A 21,743-nucleotide genomic window follows, 5' to 3' on the forward strand; every position below is an offset into this window, starting at 1 on the left:
TGTGTAACCCTCTGTCTGTCTGTCTGTCTGCTCTGAGGCTCAGGGAGGACAGAGGAGCTGTGATCATCTCTCAGTAGTGACAGAGCCCAGTCAGCCATTTTCACAGCTAAGACTCACATTAACGTACGAGTTAGGAAGTGAGCAACTTAGTAACGGTTAAAAAGCAAAATGGAGTTGAAGTAACATTCACTCTTTTTTACATCACACAGAAGAAAGAAGCAATAATAAGAAGAAGCCATTAAAAACATCACAACTGGCTAAATGCTAATGTGTAGCTTGACATTCAGACGTCCTTGTGTCTTCATGTTCTCTGATCCAAACTCTATCTAACATCTCTGCATTGGAGGAAGTTTCTTTTCAAAACAAATCTCTGTCAGTTGATCAAATACAATGCAAAGTTGTAAGGGAATATTAAGGTCGTTAACAAAAGCTGTCCTGTCTGTGTACATGGAGCTGAGATCATGTGAGCGTCATCATGTTCTGCTCCTCAAAGCCTCAGCAGATCACAGAATCTAATCCCATCACAGCCGATCAGGTCCGGCTTCTGCCTGCTGACATGCTGGAGTAGGCACTCACCTGCAGGCTGGGCTCTCTGGCAGCGCCCTCTGACCTTTACACCTAGACGCCGCTCTGAGGTCTGCCAAATAGGAAAAGGGGGCCGAGGCTGAGGAAAGCTGCAACAGTTCCCTAAGGAGCGGAGGAGGAATCCCAGAGGAAAAAAGGAGTGGAAGTGTTTTTCTGAGTGGAGCCAGAGAGAACGAAGCGCTTTGCTCCTCCGATCTGCAGCCTCCAGCTCCAAGGCCCAGATGATTCAATTGGTCACATTACTCTGCATGGAGCCTATTAGTTTTCCCGGAAGACATAAGACAGAGGGAGGGGGGAAGAACAACACCTTGTCATAGTTCATTGACAGAGCTGTGTGTTGCTGGTTGCTCTGCTGCAGCTGCTGATGGGACAGAGTGGGTTTGTGTGTTTCAGGGGTTTGGATTTAAATCTCCTGCCTTAAGATGATCCAAATCTCTGCTGTGTGTGTCTGGATGAGGATAGATCCGTGTTATTAGGAGGTGTAGCTCCGCACAGAGAGCGCTGTGATGTGATAGAGCTCACAGAGGGTTCAGTCAGGTTAGAGGGGGAACTCTGTAACAAAGAGCTTGTTGTAAAAATCATGCTAGTTTACTGAGCAGTCCCATAATAATCAATGTGGTAAATAAATCAAATCAAATCTGAACTGGAAGGAGAAAGTGAAGAGCTCTCGTGTCTCTAATGATCATTTTGAAAACCTCTTTCTCCTACCATTTCATTTCTCGTCCTTCTTTTGGTCTCTAACGGCATTTCATCGGCTCGTACCTGTACTTGCTCTTTGACAATAAAGTTGAATCTAATCTAATCTAATCTCCATGCCCTCAGTACCTGTGTGTGTGTGTGTGTGTTTGTTCTTAAAATGTAAACATTGTACAAATGTAAACAAAATGATTCTTCTGTTCTGAGTTTACACAGTTTGACACATTGTGTAAAGGCGGTCTGAGGTGAATGAATCCATTTACAGAAGCATAATCCAGAGATCTCTCCAATGGTGGTTGAGATCTTGTGCTAACCATCAACCAGCAGGTTGAAACCGTAACCAGAGGTGACCTTTGACCTGTTTCTCCAACATGGTACCTCCACTTAAAAAGTCACCTATTACCAAACGCATTGAGAAAAGAATTCAGAACCTAGGAGTTAGAAACACAACCACAGGTGAGAGGCAGACAGGCCAGAGAGGCAGACAGGCGACTGAGCAGAGGAGGGACACTGACAGGTTCATCCTGTGTGGAGCATGAAGGTCCACCTATTTAATACCAACGACCTCATGACCTTTGCTCTAATGCCAACCTTTATAACAACAGCTCAGGCCTTTGACCATTAAACATGTTGAAGGAATGAGTTCTAAAGCTCTGACATCTCTGTGTGTGTGCGTGTGTGTGTGTGTGTGTGTCTGTGTGGCAGAGGACACATGTCTCTGGAGCAGCTGTAGCTCTGCCTTCACTCTCTCTCTCTCTCTCTCTTTCTCTCTCTCTCGTCTGAACACAATCACCTGCTGCTGGGAAAATATCAACCTTCCTGGTGCCATGTTTCCACTCCCCCACTGTCTCTCTGCGCTCCGTCTGTCTTCACTGTTCTCTCAAACCAAACAGACCACAGAGGTTTGCATATGGAATGACTCTGTACCTCAGAGACTCCTTGGATACCTGACCAACATGCATTCAGTCACAGTAATGTCAGGTAGTTCTCTCACTCCTTCTCCCATTGGATTGACATGATAGAGAGCACAGGCCTTTGAAGTCCACAGGGATTCTGTTCTTTACATCCTCCTGTATTTGTTTACAAACAGGATGTAGAGAGTAGAATCCTGCACCTGTGCTTATGTGCACCAGGGAGCTCAGAGACTTCAGAGGCTCAGACTGTCAGACAAGATATCTGGAGCTACAAGCTTACCAAAGAACACAAAAACGTTCTTACATTTACTGGTGAAACGCTTCATTTGTCATTGGCAATGCCGATGACATTATGTGTGTTGGTTAAGGCTCCCAAAAATGTAGGCTTCATGACAAGAGACATGTTGTGTTGCCAAATGTGCGTGTTTGATGCCCAAGATCAGCGATCAATGATGGCAAAAGGTTTCCTCACCCAGCTGTTGTAGTTTGTAGTAGTTTGTTTCATGCAGCTCGACATAAAGGACGGTGCTGAATAAACCAGGTGTTCATCATTTCAGACTCTCAGTGTTACAGACAATGATGGCTGACTTACAAGCTAAGGACAAGACTGCCCCCCAGCAGTATGAACAGCTGCTCAGTCAGTGTTTGCACAGGAGGGTCCTACAGGAGGAGACAGAGACGTCTGTGGGCCTACATGGCGCCCTCTGCTGGCAATAACCACAACACTGCATTAACAAGGATCAGTCCTGGGCCACACTTTGTCTATGGACACACACACACACACACACACACACACACACACACACACACACACACACACACACACACACACACACACACACACACACACACACACACACACACACACACACACACACACACACACACACACACACAAATCCAGAATAGTTTAAAATCCTTCTCCCATTCAAAGCTCTTGATGGTCAGGCTCCATCTTAATGAGGTCATCACTATAACCTCACCAGAACACTGTGTTCCCAACCTGCAGGCTTACTTGTGGAACAGGAGGCAGAGGCGGTCCACACAGAGTGGAACGGGGCCCACACTAGTTTCTGAATTGAAATGTATTCAGATGTTTCTTCCTCTCCCTCACTTCACCTCCAGGTCTTTCCTTCAGTCATGATCAGCTGCTTTGGTTTCCATCGGTTCATTTGAAAGTGTTGTCCTTATGTGGTTCAGGTTTGTACATTCCCGACGGAGCCGGTTGGCCCACAGTACCACGGCTCTGCTGACAGGAGGGAGTCTGCTCGTCTCGTTCTGCAGATTCATGCTGTGGTTAGAAACACAGCCAACGTGTTTCTAAAGACATTTTGAAATAACTGTTTATCCATTTCTCTCTTATTTCACTGCAGACAGCACATGAGTCCTCCCCCATAGACCACTTAGGCCAGCGACCTCACCTCAACCCCAAACACCACGGACCCAAGAAGACCAGAAGAATATTCATGTAGTCCGCCCGACAAAAAGAAATGAAAGATAAAACATCCACATTAAAGACAAATAGAGAAACTATTTCCTCTTCCCACTCAGAACTGCCTGAAGTGTGAGTCACTGTGTTAGTGTGTGTGTGTGTGTTTGTGAAGCACACATCGTTTCCTCCCGCTTTCTTTCCTTCCTTTCACTCTCAATCTCAATCTCTCACTTTCAATCCAATTCAAACTTCTTTCCTCGATTCTTTTTCTTCGTTCCCTCCTCCTTTCCTTCTCTCCTTCTCTTCCCTCTCTATCTTTTGCTTATTTCTGACATTTTTTCTCGCATTTCCATTTCACACACTGAGCATTTACACTTAATTAATAATAATAATAATAATACATTTTATTTGTAGAGCACTTTTCATAGTTAGAAACAATCCCAAAGTGCTACGGAGTACAGCAAAATTTAAACAGGTTTAAAAACAAGAGAACTTTGACTGTGTTAAAAAAAATGCTTGTTTAAACAGAAGGTTTTCAGGCCATTCTTATTTGTAATCTTCTAATCAGAGTGGAGGTTTGAGCTACAGCATTGTTGTTGCTTCTCTTTCACACTGATAGCGCCAACAGCTGAATTGTAATCTAATTTAATTGCGTTTTAATTCTGTCACTCTGATGTCAAAGCTTTAGTTTCATGCTCAGGTACATGTATGGATTCAGAAATGGTCAGATTCAGGCTTTGGAAGAGGAAGTGAAGGAAGCTGAATGAAACTGATTACACCTTTAATATAAATGATATGAAAGTCAGATTGTTTGGCGGCAGAGATAAAGTCCTGGTATAAAGGAAGAGCAGTGTTTTGGTCGGATCCATGTGGAGCTGGCGTGTCTCTGTAGGTTTCCTCCCTCAGATCAAAGCGATGCACGGTGATACACACCGCCTGCCTGCAGATGTGAAGGAGTTTATCTGTGTTTTGACGTGTGAGCTCTTTGAGGCCTCTCCAGGGAGCTCCCTGCCTCTCACACAGGGCTGGAGCAGGATCCAGTCTGTGTGAGTGTGAGTGTGAGGGAACGGAGGGAAACATTACCCCAATAAAGGAATTTAAAAGAAATTCCGATCATATGGCTCATATGACCCAGCTGATTCTGTTCTCACTTTTGTGACAGAGATCAAACTAAAGTAAATCATAACAGGACTCACTCTGACTCACTCTGGTCTCTGCTCATGTTTCAGACCCATCAGCACTAAGCTGAACACAAACAGGCATGGTTCAGATTCACCGGCTCTTTGGACTCTTTCTAACTCTTCCATCTCTTTTGTGCCACAGTGAAATCAGAGCCCTCCTTGCTGATCCTAATGAATGCTGGGTAATTTGACCACTGCCTCTCTCCTGATCTGCACACCTGCTGCTTTATAAAGTAAACAAAGCCACCAACCTGATATTTGGTACATGTGCTTGGTGTCTTTGTGTTTGGAGCTGATTGATGCACAGCAGACAGAAGTGTACAAGTATGTTATGATTCTAAAACATATCTCTGCATGGAAACATACAACCTATAGTTTACTGCCCTGAGCTGTGAGTCTGAGATGGGAAGGTTCCACCGCTCAGCCCGGCCTCTGTATGTCTCAGCTACATGGAGAGGAGATCTGAGTGTGGCTTTGGAGACCCGGATCATTTCTCTACTTTTCCATAAGACTTTTTACAAACTTCCACCAAAAATACCAAATAACTGACGCAACCTCATTGATGCCACAAATCCAAAGGAAGTCTCTCTCAAACCTTTTAAGGAGAAGTTAAGGAGAACTTCTGTGATCCTAAGGACGGCCCGCTGCTGCCATGGTAGCACTGGATCATACTGTATGTGTGAGTGCAAACATTCCACAGCAAGAAATGTGGCGATCTGTCATGGAGAGAAAAAAGAGAAAGCATCTGCTCCTGATTCTGCTAATAAATGAGTGGAAACCTATTTGTGGCAGAAAATAGCAGCCAAGGCTGGAGGCACGACGCCTCATTTTGACAAACCAAAATGAACACTCACACACACACACACACACACACACACACACACACACACACACACACACACACACACACACACACACACACACAAATTCACTTCATTTACATTCGCTTGGACTGTGCAGGAAACTGGAGCCGCCAAAGGAAACCCACACAGACATGGGAGAAGCAGAGACACCAGGGACTCAGACAGAACCACACACTCACCACACTCTCCTCTCTGTGAGAGTAAACATGTCACACATGATAACAACAACAACAACAATAGGAAACTTTATGAAAGATTGATTTATGTCAAGGATTACTTTCTTCAGAAGTCTAAACAGTGAGGGAGTTGATTTATCGATCACCTGGTCAGAACAGACACACACACACACACACACACACACACACACACACACACACACACACACACACACACACACACACACACACACACACACACACACACACACACACACACACACACACACACACACACACACACACACACACACACACACACAGAGCGCATTTACATGTATGGTTATTTCCTGATCACAGCCACACCTTTGTGTTTGTACCTGAACACAATGTAAACATGAGCCCCACAATGCAAATCTGCAACATGTAAGTCAAAGCAACAAGTCCAAAGTTTGGATTCCCTGTCACGGAATCAAAAAGTCAACTAGAGAGAGGACATGTCATACATGACACAGAAACATGTTGTTATGGCAGAGGTCGCTCAAGCACTTTGTTGTTGTAATGCTTATCTGTGGTTCATAGGGGGCACTATGGTAAACTCTCAAAACTGATTTGCCCCACTGCCACAATGCTTAACAGGAAATGAGACAGAACAGATTTATACTGTGATGTTCAACTGGAAAAATATGAAATACTTGTACTAAAAATGACACACAACTCTGTCTCTCTCTGACTCTGTGCTTGTGTGTGTGTGTGTGTGTGTGTGTGTGCGTGCGTGCGTGCGTGCGTGCGTGCGTGTGTGTGTCCGCACCGATGCACAGTGGGGTCACGTTTCAGGTTGCATTCTTGTAAATGACGAGCCGTCTCCGTTTCATATTAACGTGATTGTTTTGGAGGGAAGCTGAGTGTGCAAACAGACCTGAGAAGCTGAATTCATAATCAGCTGCTGCCTGGGCTCTGCTCTCATCTTCAGCATGTTAAACTACACATTACCACACAGGAGCATACTGGTGAGAAATCATCCAAAACTCTTTCATATTGTAAGACCTCTTCTCTTGGTGGCAGGAAGCATTATTCAGATTTATGTCCTGCTGTAATTGTAGGGGTTTGTCTTTATTGGACTTCTGTGGCATCTGGATTACTGCTCATAAATACCACAGGAAAACAATAGAGTCCACTATAACCACACCCTGAGGACAAACACACACACACACACACACACACACACACGCACGCACGCACACGCACGCACGCACACACACACACACAAACAAACAAGTGTTCTCATCTGTGCTGCTTGAATTGTAAACATTTATGTAAAGAATGCAGGAAGTTTGGACAAATAAAATATATGATGAATGTGTGTGTGGTGTGGGATGTGTGTGATGTGGGGGGTGGTGTGATTTAAGAGCGCTGAAATTGGTTGATAATCAGACACAGCTGCAGTTAATTGTTTCAGGGAGACCAAGAGCCTGAGCTGAGAAGGAAACGTTCAGATTTCCTGCTTTTCAGTTTACGTTTTGAAACGAAAACAAGAAAATGAGTAAGAAGCCGTTATTTGGTTTTTCTCTTGTCAATGTGGAATCAGATCGGCCATCTGAGAGAGAGAGAGGGAGAGAGAGAGACACACACACAGAGAGAGACAGAGAGAGAGAGAGAGAGAGAGAGAGAGAGAGAGAGAGAGAGAGAGAGAGAGAGAGAGAGATGGGAAGACACAGAGTGGCAACTCTGAGCAACAAGTAATATAAGTAGAACTAATCATGTTCATAAGAGTAGAATGCATGCGAGGATCTTTTTTTATCTCTACAGGACAGAAGACATCATGATATATCAGCACATTTCACACACAATGTTCTTTTATCTCTGCCCAACAGATTATTTACTAATAACAGTAATATTACAACTCACCACGGGGCAAAGTAAAAACTAGCTTGACTTTTAGAGAAAAGTAGACACCTGCTTCTAATGTCACAATGCTCCATACTCTCTGGGCAGAGAAGGAGAAGGAGCGGTGAGAAGGGCCTGTGTGTGTGTGTGTGTGTGTGTGTGTGTGTGTGTGTGTGTGTGTGTGTGTGTGTGTGTGTGTGTGTGTGTGTGTGTGTGTGTGTGTGTGTGTGTGTGTGTGTTCAAGTCTGGGGTGGGGGGATGTTCAGGACTTACACAATGCCATGTTCCCCCCTGTCAGGGTGACTAACGCCGGCTCATTTTACCTCTATGTTCATGGAGACAAAGGATGCTTTTGTGGGCCAACAGCCCCCCCCCCCCCCCCCCCCCGCTCCCCTCCCGTACCCTGCAACCTCCACGACAGCACAAGAGAGGCACAGACAGCAGATTATATGAGCTTGCCACTAAAAAGCATCCCTTATTCTAAAACCCTACACTGCTCTGAACTCAGAGCGCAGCAGGACTCAGACCCGACGTGATGACTGGGCCGAGCTCTGCTGCATTGTTCAGGCCTGTGGCTGTGTGTGAGACAAGGATCATGTTGGTTTAACGGAGGATCTGTAGACCTGAGAACATCTCAGCACCCACAGGATGAATCATTCACCCATCATATCAACTATTTGCACAGGTTACTGCACAATAAACATCTCATAGCTCGTAGTTTGCTCTACAAACACCTCAGCATGTTGTTTGCCTCGTCCAACACAGGAGTCAGGAGTCAGGAGTCGGAAGTAAAGTTCACCTGTGAGCCACTTTAGCTTAAAGCTGCTCATCACACAGAGCAGCTCAACTGGAGTAAGAGTGCAACCAAGTCAGTAAATGGTTGTACAGTGAACCTGCTGTACTGTGAACACTGTGTGCCCAGTCAGAGGCAGTCGAGTCAGTGGCAGGTCCCAAGTCAGTAGACTTGAGTCAGTCTGGTAGCTGCAGCTGGAGACTTGGGAACACACAACAGGAACAGTAGCCAGGGACCAGGCAGCGGCTTACTGATGACTTGGGATCAGAAACTACCAGAGCCAAAGTGACCAAGAAGCCAACACGGCAACAAGATGTTACAATTACGGTTACTTCAAACAAAAATATATACAGATTTTGAGAGGCAACTGATTTTGTTCAAGGTGCAGATTTGGCCTATACTTCCTCTTTAGGACTCTTTAACTCATGTTTCCTAGACGACAGCTTAATAGACATATTCACAAGATTTATCTCTTAAGAGAAAGTGAATGTATAAAAATGCTGCAATTCAACAGAAGTTAGATTTGACTGCATGTATGCGTCGTTATCTGAAACAAACTCATTATTTGTTCCTTTGTTCTCCTGAGACCTCACTTCTCTTATCCTGTCTGACAATTAGGGACAAAAGTACCATTTGCCTGTTAAGGTGTGTGGCCACATTTGCATCATCTCTCAGGCAAATATGGTCAGGGCAGCTGTGTCCTGTCGGCGAGGGACTGCTGACGTGACTGCTCGGGGGCACAACCAACAAAAACACACTTCTGTACACAGAGCCTGTTGGGACGCATCCTTTTCACAAACGCTCTACACTGACTGCCCTGCACAAGATTCATGAAGCAAGTGACTGGAAACACGTTTAGGCTGCTGCAGCTCTTTGAATATCCACATCCTGACACTCACAATAAAGTGTGTGTGAACACTATTGGAGGATGTTGGGTTCCCCGTCCTTGGGTCCATGAAAGAGCTTTGAGGCCTTCACAGCCAAAGAAGAACCAAAACCTCTGTGGCCGCACTGAAGCACATCAGAATCTTCATGAACCAAGGACGGGAAACCAAACAGGATTTGGTCAATGTGAAAAATCAGAAATTCATATTAACTCTAGATAGAAATGTAAGAATACCCCCACACGTTCTGAAGCTCAGCTCTGTACACTGTGTCATTCAGTCATTCAACATTCAGTATGAAAAGAAATCCAATTTGTCCCGACGTGTCCACTGCACCCGCCTGACAGCTCTGCTACATCACACTGAGTGAGTGTGAGAGGAAGAAGTGAAGCTGCATGTTTAGATGTCAGGAATCTGCTATGTCATCGCTGACCTGTGTCATACTGAACTCTAGTCTTTTTGAATTACTTTGTAGAAGTAAACTGTGTGATCAGGGACCAGACTGCATCTGGCCTGGAGGAAGCTCTCCTGCCCACATACTCCCATCTCATTTTCACCAGGTTTCGTACTTTGGACACATACTTTGGGCTGTTCTGTTATTTTTAGTCCGTTTAACTGGAGTGAGAAAGAGAGAAAGAGAGAAAGAGCAAGAGAGGCAGAGAGAGAGAGGGAGAGAGAGAGAGGAAAGTGAGACAGAGAAGTCAAGTGGGGAAGTGAAAAACAGAGAAGCAGACAGAGGGAGCTGGGGAGAGAGAGAGAGAGAGAAAATAAAAGAGAGGGTAGTGGAGAGAGTGTGTGTGTGTGTGAGAGAGAGAGAGAGAGAGAGAGTGAGAGTGGGGGAGTGAGAGAGTGAGAGAGATTGTATCGACTCAGAGCTGTGCAGGGCAGGAGCTGACAGACACACAGTTACACACGCAGAGGCAGCGGGAGAGAGAGAGCCAGGACAGAGAGAGAGAGAGAGAGAGAGCGAGAGAGAGAGAGAGAGAGAGAGAGAGAGAGAGAGAGAGAGAGACCGAGAGAGCGAGAGAGAGACTCCAGCTGAATGTGGATTGTGATGGTCCGGGCTCTGAGGGAGATGCTGACCCCGTGGAGATGGAGCAGGGGCAGGGATCATGCTCGGGTCATGTGAGTAAAGTCCTGCTCTTCTTTCCCTTCATTCACACCCTCATTCTGCAGGGGAGTTACTGTTTCTTCTCATGTCAGTGAGCATTTTCCTCCTCCAGCCGTGTAAACAAACAAAACATCTGCTGCCCGTTGATCAGTCGCTTTCTGTGGTGGACGGACAGAAACTGGATCGACTTTGATCCAGATGAGGTTTAAGCTTATTGTTATCAAACTGATAGAAACATGCGACTGGAATAAAACTGAAAAGTGCTTTTGCTTTTTAACTCACCTCCATGCAGCCTGAGACCGACAGAATGAAATCCTGCGAAGGGTCTCAGGTATTTTCAGTTCAGGGGCTGGAGGAGCAATGGAGGAGGTTTTCAAATGGAATTGTGGTTGAGTAGTTTTTACCTAAAGAATAGACCCCTACCTCTAATGTCACAAGGGACCAAACCAGTGTGTGTGTGTGTGTTTGTACAGCATGTGTGTGTGGGGTCTCACACAACAGTGAGTTCTGACACTAGGGTCTGAAACCAAGGATCAGATTTATATTCCTGAAATGCTTTTGCATCAAATGACAACAAGCCTCAGTGAGTCCATCCTCAGAGTTCAGTCCAATATGAACTGAAATGAGGCGACTTATTTATGCTTTAACAGACGTGAGATGAAGACCGAGGCGGTTTAGTGAAATAACATCTGCTGTAAATCTTTGCCCAGCCCGCCGCCATTTGTATCATTTTGTCAACAACTCACGCTCTGAACTCTTTAGACTTGAAGTTAAAGAGTAGAATAGTGGTTCTCAAACTGTGCTGTGTGTGACACCACAGCAGGGACACTGGATTTGTTCCCTGTTATTTGTAATTTGAATATTGTTGTCTTTCATCCCTTGTGCCGTTCTATGTGGCCGTCTGTTACCTTTCCCGTATGAACGCTCATATGTTTTCGTTTACACACAATGGCACATAACTCTAGATAGTAGAGTAGAGTAGAGTAGAGTATACAGTAGAGGCTTTAGTGGGGAGGAAGATGTGACTGGGTTTATACCTGAAAACCCTGATTTCACTGGACTCATGTTAAAGTTAATCAAACACACACTGTAGAAATCAGTCTTTAAATAAAGCAGGGTACTCAAACACTACCTAAGCTTATACTCATGTGTTTCAGTAAGATAGTGAGCTGGAAGCAGAGACTTGATAACATGCGGGACCTTTCTTATCTCTAAATACCACATTTTCAACTTCACCTGACACCTTGCCGTCATTACACACGTCTAAACACAATCAGAGAGTAGGGAGAGAGATTCAGGAGACGGTTTTCTTTCTAAAGGGACACATGTGAGCCACAGCTTTGGACCACTGGAGTACACTATACGAGTACGATACTAAGGTCTAATCAAGGTCATGATCATTTAGTTGACTGATTTCAGCAGCGATTTGGATGTGATTGATGGTTGTTTGGACAGAGAGTCCGTGGCCAGAGGTGCGTCACCACTCTGCACTGTTTTCAGTTCTGGTCGTTGAGTATCAAATGGCTGCATATTTCTAGTCTGCTTCTGCCCACACCTGGCAAAAATGCGATTAAGCCGTATAAACGGTCTGAATCTAGAGAATTCCGCCATCCCACCAGTATACATGACATCATTGTTTAGTCACAGTACGAGGTGAAGTTGCTCTTTGAGGAGGTGCATTCAGAGGTGGCAGAGTCCGTCTACATACCTGAATAAATCCATTTACAAACACATAACTCAGGTCTGTTACTGAGAGGAAGCTCAGTCATGATCAAGGGCACTAAGATGGATACATGACATTTGAACTATTTCTGTTTTTCTTCCTTAAGGAAAGTATAATGGACACGGTATCGTACCGACGGTCACTCTAAGAGCCACTCCTAAATTCTGACTCTGCTCTGATTGGCCAGCTGTGTCGGCCTGAGGTGAGGTGATCTGTGAAACACAAACAAGGGCCCAGCTCTCACCAACTAGGCTCCTACTTGTGTACGAGTATTGTAGTGGCTTTGGAAATGAGCTGTAAAATCACATGAATCCTAAAGTGAAAACCAGCACCCAAATCAGAGGTCCAAATCAGGCTGGGAGGTGTCACTCAGCACTGGTATCGCATGGTGGTGTGTAAAGGTAGCCTGTCAGCGTCCAGTTACACTCAGTAGATTGGAGGCGATAGCTGAAACATAAGCTCTGCTCCTGTGAGCGGAGCCCAAAGTGACCCAGAAGCTCCGGTCTCATCCAGACGTCAGAGGAGCACACCTCTCCTTCAGGTCGTCTAACCTACATACTTATGTTACACCTCTGGCTACAGGTGCTGCAATGATTGCTCATTTACTTGATTACTTCCATTTTCCGGAGCAGGAAACAATTACAAACCACACCTGCACCCTTTACCTGCACACACACACTCAGCCAGCGTCACATCAGCTCAGGGGCTTCTGGGAGATTTTCCATTTCCATCGCCTATTTTAGACTTTAAATTGTGTAAAAGTGTAAATCAAAAGCAACTAAATGGCAGAGAGAGTGTGGTGAGTCCAGCTTTGTCTGCTGCTGCTGTTAGACTTCACTCTTCATCACAGCCTCTGACCTGTGATGATGTTGGAATGTTAGCTTGTGTATTGGATGAGTAAAGCTTCCCCTACAACAGATGGGACACTCTCCTTAGACCGTTAGTCAAATTTGTCAAATATGATATATGTTTTAGTGAAAGTCTGGTCGTTTCCATGGGAATAAAAGAATCCCATAAAAACTTTCTCCAATATGTTTCATCATCAATTTTTGGCTTCATCTATCTCCATTTCTCTCTTTTTTCCATCCCTTAGGCCAGACTCACTCCTGCATGGGTTCAAGTCCTCTCACACTTTTAATTTCATGAAAAAGGTACATTGCTGGCGACTACACAATACAGGAAGTGTTATTTGGTTACTATATTTATGTATTTGTGGTGTTAAACCCTAATATATGAATGGATGCTGGCTTTATTGTTTAATGGGGCAAGTTTGTGCTGTTCTCTGATGGATAGCCACAGAGGAGGACTGCGTTTTAGCCATAATGTTAACACTTCCAACAAGTGTCTGTGGATGAAGTTTGGCCGTTGCAGGGCCGGTAAGCAGCCCTGTGTAGAATACAACCGCTCATTTCCAACATGCAGACCGTTTTCCCTTTGGATCTGCTGTGACTGTTTATCATTCAAATTTCCTTCAATGGTAACAAAGAATCCAGTGTGTGGCCGTCACGGTCAGCCTCCTTATCAAAGTACAGAGGTTTAGTTTAGATCATAAATGTGATTTCCTTGCTCAGGGTGACCTCACTGTGAGAGATATCGCTACCCAGAGAGAGAGATTACAGGCTGCAAACTGTTAGGACCAACAGATCTGCAGACTAACTGTGGGCTGAGTGAAAGATGCCTGGGATTCTTCAGGCAGAGTTGCCTACCTGCAGCTATGTGCTTCATCACATCGACAGAGGGCAAAAGTTCAGGTGTGTTTGTTTGAGGAGGAGGAGCAGGCTGGGCTCCAGATGTTTGCTGTCATCCTGGGAAACCTGAAGCTTTATTTTGGGCCTGATTCATCCCTCATGCCTGCAAGCCTGCACTCCCACCATAATCACACGTTCCCTGTCACCAAATGTCTGAATTTACACTGCTGAGCCTTTTACAAAGCATAAACATGCTGCTTTAAATGTTTAGTGTGGTTCTTCTTCCACCCAAGCAGTTTGTGGTTACACCTCAATCCTATATTGTAGGGAACTTGCACAGACTTAAAAAGATAAACACGGTCCACTTGTATCATAGTTTTTGTTGGTATTGTGGCCAAAAATGTTCTTGGAGCTTTATAGGAAAATTGCTTTGCGTTTTTTGTTAAATGAGAAGGAAGTGTGTGTAATAGGGAAAGATTGTTGGACGTTAAACACTTTCTGGGTGTAAGCTTTGCTGAAGAAGACAACATGAGACAACTGGGATTCCACAGCCAATAATACAGCTGCAATGAATCAGGACCAATGCTGATGTCCTGGTTTGTCTTTGACAGAAACGTGTTTGGGCAAACAAGCACTGGTTAAAGAAACAAGCCGTGTTCAATCTGCAAACATTCTTCCCTTTGTTGTTATATTTGATATGTAAGTTGGTCTTCAAGAGGGTGGGACAAGAGAAAGCATTTGGTATTTTAAATCAAATTTTTGTATGGATAATCCCTCTTCTCTGTCCTGCATGTTATTTCCTAATGCATCTCTGTTTGTGTGTGCACTGCCTTGCGTGCCTTTTTTGTATCTGTCTAATCCCACTGGAAGTTCCTATTGCATACTCAGCCATTCCTGGAGAGGGAATCTCTCTTGGAATCGCCTCTTCCCAGGTTTCTTCCTTTGTTCCTCACACATTTCCTCACAAGTTTTTCTCTGGGGTTTTTCCTTGTCTTCCTAGGGAGCTTTGGGCGGGGGTCGGGACTTTTCCTGATGATGTGGGTCTGAAAAGCCCTTTGAGACACTGTGTGTGATATTGGGCTACACAAATAAAACTGACATGAAATTTCCTGGGTGGGACAGAAAATCTCCTCCAATTCCGGAATGTCCCTTAATCTTTTAGAGTGAGGAAGCAGGCAGCTCCACCTCAGTGTGTGTCTGTGATCCAACGGAGCATAATCAGGTTCTAAAAGTACATTCTGTTACCCACACAAACCCACAGGGTTTATCATTGTGACGGCTGCTTCTGCAGAACAACATGGCACAACTATTTTGGTCTCTCAAATGGAGACCCGGAAAGAAATACAGATTTTTTCATGTTCCATTTGATTGGCACTTTGTCAATGAGGAATGTCTGACCTAAATTTGCAGTGCACAATTGTGTTACACAGACCAGAACAACATTAATATACACAATAAAAACACAATACAATATTTAGATAAGTGGTACTTGGGCTGCCTTCAAGCGGTGCACACAGGAGGTGGAAGGTCTGAGAGCACAATAGCTGAATGTGAGTTTTGTGATGGAGGAAGTATGAGGACAGACGTGATAAAAAGTAGCAGAGAGAAACTTGAACCGGAGCAAAGAACAGAGCCCATTCACACTGGGACAGGCTGGACAGTAGTGCAGTTTCACAGACAGGATTCCTGCAGGTTCTCACTGCACAGGGGACTCTGAAGGTGTCCTCATTTCAAACCAACCCAATCTCCCATTCTACAGTGTGTCCATGTGGACTCTGTGTCTGTTTATAGACTCCAGCTCTCACTGTGCTGTGGGAACGTGACAGTGGCCACTTGATCTGCATAATGGAGAAGGGAACTCAAACTACAGCTCGCCGGCTTTTGATTTTCAAACACTTCAACTCCCAATTACATGAGGCATCAAGTTACATGTCAGTGTTGAGGAAGCTACTAGACTTTCAAGCTTTATGAGCTACTCTCCAATTTAAAGTAGTGAGTTACATGACAAGCTCCTGAGTAAAAGTAGTTCACTACATTGAAGCTACTGCAAGAGAAAATATGACGGATTTGTGCTGATTGATCAGAAATGACCAGAAAAAATGTGAACAACAATATTAAAAGTCATGTGAAAATCAACAATAATACATAACAGCACACAAACAAACATGGCAGAGCTCAACATCCACTTTTAAGAGAGAGACATTCTACTGTTTCTAGTGTTGGATGTTGTCCTCCGGTACCTTCACACGTTATCCCCTGTGGTATAGCTGCTTTTCCTTAACCCGGCGGGGCTGAAGCGCCCCTTGTGATCTGCAGGCAGTACTTGAACCTCTTTCATGTAACACAAAGCCACATACAACTGCCTGATCTGATCTTAAACACCTCTTTGTGTTCATAACACTCAAAGGGTTTATATTCAAAAGAAGATATGAAATACAAGAATCGTGTTGACGTGACGTGGAAACATGACCTTCATCCTTACAATAATAAGAAGGACTGCTGTTGTCTACTATTACAAAGTCTTTCACAACACACAACACACACCACATCACAACACACACCATATCCAATGTCAGCATTTGCTTTGACCCGTTTCCACTTCACCCAGTTTGTTGTGTTTGTTGCTCGATTGTCAAACAACCTTATTAGCAGTACTGTGACAATGAGACTTCAGAGTGGTGATAGAAGAATGATCATGAGGTGTCCACGATGGAAAAGGACCATCCTCTGAGAAGCAGGAATGCACTGTGGATCAATGGATCAATCTGTTAGCTCCTGAACTTCCTTCAGATAGAAAAAGTGGCATATTTCACAATCTGTATTATGTTTATCGCAGATGTTCATAGCTGACCGGACCAGCTAGTATCTGTACTTTAGAGACACCATGATAGGAACCAGGTTAGTAGGTGACAGCTGTCTGTGTGTGCTGCCCCCTGCAGGAGTGTGAGGAGAGGGCTGTGCAGCCAGACGCGCTCTCTCTGGATCCTGCTCATGCTGCTGGCCCTGGTCTGTGTGGCCATTCAGATGCTGGGAGGGGTCCACAACGCAAGGTACAGTCACACTCAGGCTGCTGTGTAGTGTCAGATCTGACAAAGCTCAGAAATCTCTGTGACTGTTGAGTGTTCAATTAATCAATCTTCTAAACCTTGGACTGTCTTAGTTCTCAAAGTAGAAATGTAGGTAGAAAGTCTCTCAGGAACTAAGAACAGGACCTGGAACACAAGATCCAGAACAAATGAGTCCATTTAAACCTGTTCTAACATGCTGACTGTATGTCTAACCTCTTTCCAGGAACGACAAACTGACAGACTTCCCTCAACTGAGATTCAATGTTGAAGACCAGGATGTGAAGTTCTTAAACAACAGAAGAACTGCAGACCTGACGGATAAATCCATCAACATGCTGAAAAGTTCTCAAACGATGACAAGGAAGGATTCACCCAGAGAGAAACTTCTACCTGGAGACAAACCAACCGAGGCAGGCCAACCGAGCCTGGAGATCCACGACCTGAAACCAAGGCCGATTCCCTCTGGAGAACAACATGCCGACACTCCGAGCACTTCCACCTCCTCCACAGCTCAACCCCACACGGTCCACACAGACACAGGCGCTAGAGGGACCTGCCAGCCAAAGTCCCACATTATGTTCCTCAAGACACACAAAACAGCCAGCAGCACCATTCTGAACATCCTGTATCGCTACGGGGAAAGCAGAAACCTGACCTTTGCCCTTCCAGTGAATGGAGAGAAACAGCTTTTTTATCCACACTTCTTTGCGTCACACTTTGTGGAGGGCGTCGGCAGCAGAAGTGTCAAAGAGTTCCACATCATGTGCAACCACATGAGGTTCAGAAAACACGAGGTAAGAGTCTCCAGAGGGGTAAACAGTCTTCATGTAGAGGGTGGAGTTCATGTTCAGTGTGTAGGTCCCAGACAGGGTTCCTAAAAGGGGGACCATGAGGAGGCTGGGACTAGGACACATTCCACACACTCACACAGATTATGGGCTGTAAAGTTGTATACAGATACATTCCACTAATAGCTGTTCTTTTTTTGTTACATTGTGCTTTTATTTTGGAAACAACTCTCTCTTTCATCCACTCCTCTCTCTCTCCCTTATCCACCCTCTCTCTCTCTCCTTTATCCACCCCTCTCTCTCTCATCCTCTCTCTCTCTCCCTTATCCACCCTCTCTCTCTCTCACTCTTATCCACCCTCTCTCTCTCATCCTCTCTCTCTCTCATCCACTCTTCTTCGGACACACAGATCCTAGTTCCCTTCCTCCCTCCATACGTGTAACATTGTGTACATAATGTGCATAGTGTATCTTATGTTATCAGAGTGATTGACAGGTTAAAGTCAGTACATGTATGTTTCTCTGTCATGTATCAGTTTTGTGCTTCACCTTCTCATGAATGTCGCGGCGGCTCGTCTGCTCGTGTGGCTTCCGGTTCGTCGTTGTCGGTTATTTCTGCTCCACACGGTTTTAAAACGGTCTTAACTTTCTTCTACATCACATGTGAAACGTGTCTTAACGTCACTCCGTCTCTTTGTCCCGACAGACGCTGACATGTTAGCAGCGTCATGTTAGCAGCGTTTCTTACCACACCGCTCCACTTACCGGGGAGATTCGAGTCGGAATCACGTGACTACACACGCCTTCTGATTGGATGTTGTTCTTCCTCATTGGTCTTTGAGGGCATTCTCCCAAATTCATCTCGCCCGAACGTTTTCCTCTCGTTTTTATTCGTAGACGAAAATGTAAATAGATGTCGTCATAGTTTTTGTCATCGTATCTATCTATCTATCTATCTATCTATCTATCTATCTATCTATCTATCTATCTATCTATCTATCTATCTATCTATCTATCTATCTATTTATTTATTTATTTTCTTTTTCTTTTTCTTTTTTTTGTTTTGTTTTCGTCAGTGGAAAACGGTCGTTGACGAACACTATGATATCTCATCTCATTGTCTCATAACTGGGTTTGACTTTATGTAATTCAGACATTTTGGTGATTAACAGCATCTTCAGTGAGGACAAATCATTCAATTGTTTTATTGGTACTGGTATTTTTTGCCTTTTTGCCTTCTAAACATATTTCTCATCATGGTCTAGGTGGCTAAAGTGATGCCTGAGGACACCTTCTACTTTTCCATCCTGAGGAATCCAGTGGAGATGATGGAGTCCATCTTTGTGTACTACCATTCCACCATCCAAGCCTTCCGCCCGCTCCACAGTCTGGATGAATTCTTAGACAAAGGCTTGCAAGTGTATAACTCATCAGTTAGGAACAACCACTACGCTCACAACATCCTGGCCTTTGACTTTGGCTTTGACAACAATGTGGCAACTGATACAGCATACCTGGAGGCCAGAGTGGACTTGGCCATTAGATTCACTGAGCGGGACTTCCACCTCATCCTTATATCTGACTACTTTGATGAGTCCATGATCTTGCTGAAGCACGCTCTCTGCTGGTCCTTGGATGATGTCGTCTCCTTCACACTCAATAAACGAAGTGCACAAAGCCGTCACCCACCTCTGCCAAGCACTGCAGACAAGATCAAGAGGTGGAACGCTTTAGACTACAGGCTCTACCAGCACTTTAACACAACCTTCTGGCACAAAGTTGACCACCTGGTGGGACAGGAGCGGATGAGAAGGGAAGTATCTGAGCTGAGAGAGCTGAGAAGCAGGCTCGCCCAAACCTGTCTGACAGATGGAGGGGCAGTCGAGCCCTCCAAGGTTAAAGATGCTAAGCTGATGCCATTTCAGTTCGGAGCAGCTCAAATTGAAGGCTATAACTTAAACCCAGGTCTAGATAAACAAACTAAAGAAAAATGTCAGAAACTTATAACTCCAGAGCTGCAGTACACAGACATTCTCTACTCAAAGCAGTTCCCAATGCTACGCGCTAAGCAGCAACAACAGCACCGACGGACTGAAAGACGCAAGAACCAACAGACCTCCAGAAGCGGCCTGGAATGACAGACATCAGTTACAAATGAAACAAACATTTTAGAAGTAGCAAGTGGAACGGTTTCTACTAATGAGACAGAGGATCGGATCTACAGATGTTAGATGTTCTCTCTCTCTCTCTCTCTCTCTCTCTCTCTCTCTCTTCTCAGTCCATTGAGTAATGAAAGCAAAGGCAGTAGTAATCCCTTGATGCTGCAGTGTTCATTACACCTACACAATGAAACAATGAGAGTAAAAAGATACACATAAACATGTAGAGTTAGCAGTCGTACCTTCTGTCCAGAGGGGACCGGGAATGTTTCCAAATTTCATGGAAATGTGACATTTTGAGATATTTTTCTCAGAAAAACTGAATATTTATTAGAGAATGGCAGGAGAAGAAGACTGATGGAACAGTTCATCCACTGGGGGATATGAATGTGTTAAGGCCATAAAATCTGTCAGGCATAACATTTTGTGATTTGTTTTGCAAGAGGAGAAACTCGAGTAAACTAAAATATTCAGGCTCATCCTCTGGGGAGCAGGAAGAATCCAAACCTGCTCCTTAGTTTGAGAGAAGCCAAAGTGATGGAAAGTGTCGTCTGTCATATAGCAAATTGAAATTCATATTGAATGCATTTCCCCACATTAATCTATATTACATATCACATTTCATGGCAATCTGGTCGTCCACAACAACACATCACTAAAACTGAACAACTTTAGGCACTGCTGTTTATGAAGAGAAGGTTTCTACACAGAGGTCAGGTTTCTTATGTTCATGTGTCACAGTGCTGTTTTTATACACTTTACCTGCATTTCACTCACACAACATTACAACATTATGTAGATATACATTTACTGAGTACTGTATAGATCACGTCCTGACCACCGACCCCAATACCTGGGGTCATGACAGAAAATGGGGCTAGGGGCTTGACAAGTTTGTGAAGCCATCGTCTGATTGTGTGTGTGTGTGTGTGTGTGTGTGTGTGTATGTGTGTGTGTGTGTGTGTGTAAAGTGTTTAATTAAAATACTTTGTTATAAACTCAAAAGTTTTATTTCTGTGACACATTCAGCAAATCTGAAACCATCATTTAGAAAACACATAATGTCAATTACAACATACAAATATACTATATATGTCTCCATAAATACATAAAGACGGGATGCAGTGATGTGATGGCTGCAAGGGTCTGGCATTTGTTTTCAATAAACCTTAATTTATAATGATTTCAGATAGTCAATAGTTTGTTTATTAGTGAATCAAATAATTTACCAAATTAATTGCAAATTAATAATGTTTTTTTGTCAATATCATGCAAAAATATGTGAATAAAATATTAAGGCTTATGTCTACAAAGTGGTTTCACACTTGGAAATATAGTTCTCATAATTCCTCCTTTGTGCCTATGACATCAAGAAGTATAGAGTTACTTAGACACGAGCTGCTTTCCCATGTTTGTTGTCTACTTGGATTTTCACCTCATGTGTCTCTAATGCTGCAGGCTCACACACCCTGACTGAGATGTAACAATTAAGTACTGTAAATACGAAGCTATAAGTAAAGATAGACTCAGCTGGTTGTCATACGGTGTTCAGAGGGATGTTGTAATCATTAAGAATGCAAAACTTGATAAGTGTTCTGTAGATGATTATAAGACATTATTGTTATTATTTGTTTGAATAGCAAAGAAAACAATAAATCATGGAAACCTGGAATAAAACTTTTGTTGATTATTGATGACATGAGAGCATTGTTTGGTCAGACATGCATGCTGAACTATGAGGGAGGTTCAATCATCGTTTTGTTGACTCACTAAATGAAATGGAGTGTGTGTGTGTTCAGATCAGTGTGTGTACATGG

General features: G+C 44.1%; 1 protein-coding gene across 1 annotated transcript; it reads left to right on the top strand.

The window, feature by feature from the left end:
• Positions 1-10,187: 10,187 nt before the first annotated feature.
• Positions 10,188-21,571, top strand: gal3st2 (galactose-3-O-sulfotransferase 2). Its single transcript, XM_076137639.1, has 4 exons — positions 10,188-10,515; positions 16,852-16,962; positions 17,204-17,774; positions 19,033-21,571. Exons 1-4 carry the CDS (start codon positions 10,433-10,435, stop codon positions 19,903-19,905), a joined length of 1,638 nt encoding a protein of 545 aa, XP_075993754.1. The 5' UTR covers positions 10,188-10,432; the 3' UTR covers positions 19,906-21,571.
• Positions 21,572-21,743: the final 172 nt, after the last annotated feature.

The sequence above is a fragment of the Genypterus blacodes genome, unplaced genomic scaffold (assembly GCF_046128005.1).
Source record: "Genypterus blacodes isolate CSIRO-AG114 ecotype Tasmania unplaced genomic scaffold, CSIRO-AGI_Gbla_v1 ptg000330l_1, whole genome shotgun sequence".
Classification (NCBI taxonomy): domain Eukaryota; kingdom Metazoa; phylum Chordata; class Actinopteri; order Ophidiiformes; family Ophidiidae; genus Genypterus; species Genypterus blacodes.

What these genes read in the sequence shown, in the direction of transcription:
- gal3st2 (XM_076137639.1), top strand. Translation starts at nt 10,433, where the DNA reads ATGTGGATTGTGATGGTCCGGGCTCTGAGGGAGATGCTGACCCCGTGG. An exon ending in AGGGATCATGCTCGGGTCAT is followed by an intron (nt 10,516 to 16,851) that starts GTGAGTAAAGTC and finishes TGCCCCCTGCAG; the next exon opens with GAGTGTGAGGAGAGGGCTGT. An exon ending in TGAGGTTCAGAAAACACGAG is followed by an intron (nt 17,775 to 19,032) that starts GTAAGAGTCTCC and finishes ATCATGGTCTAG; the next exon opens with GTGGCTAAAGTGATGCCTGA.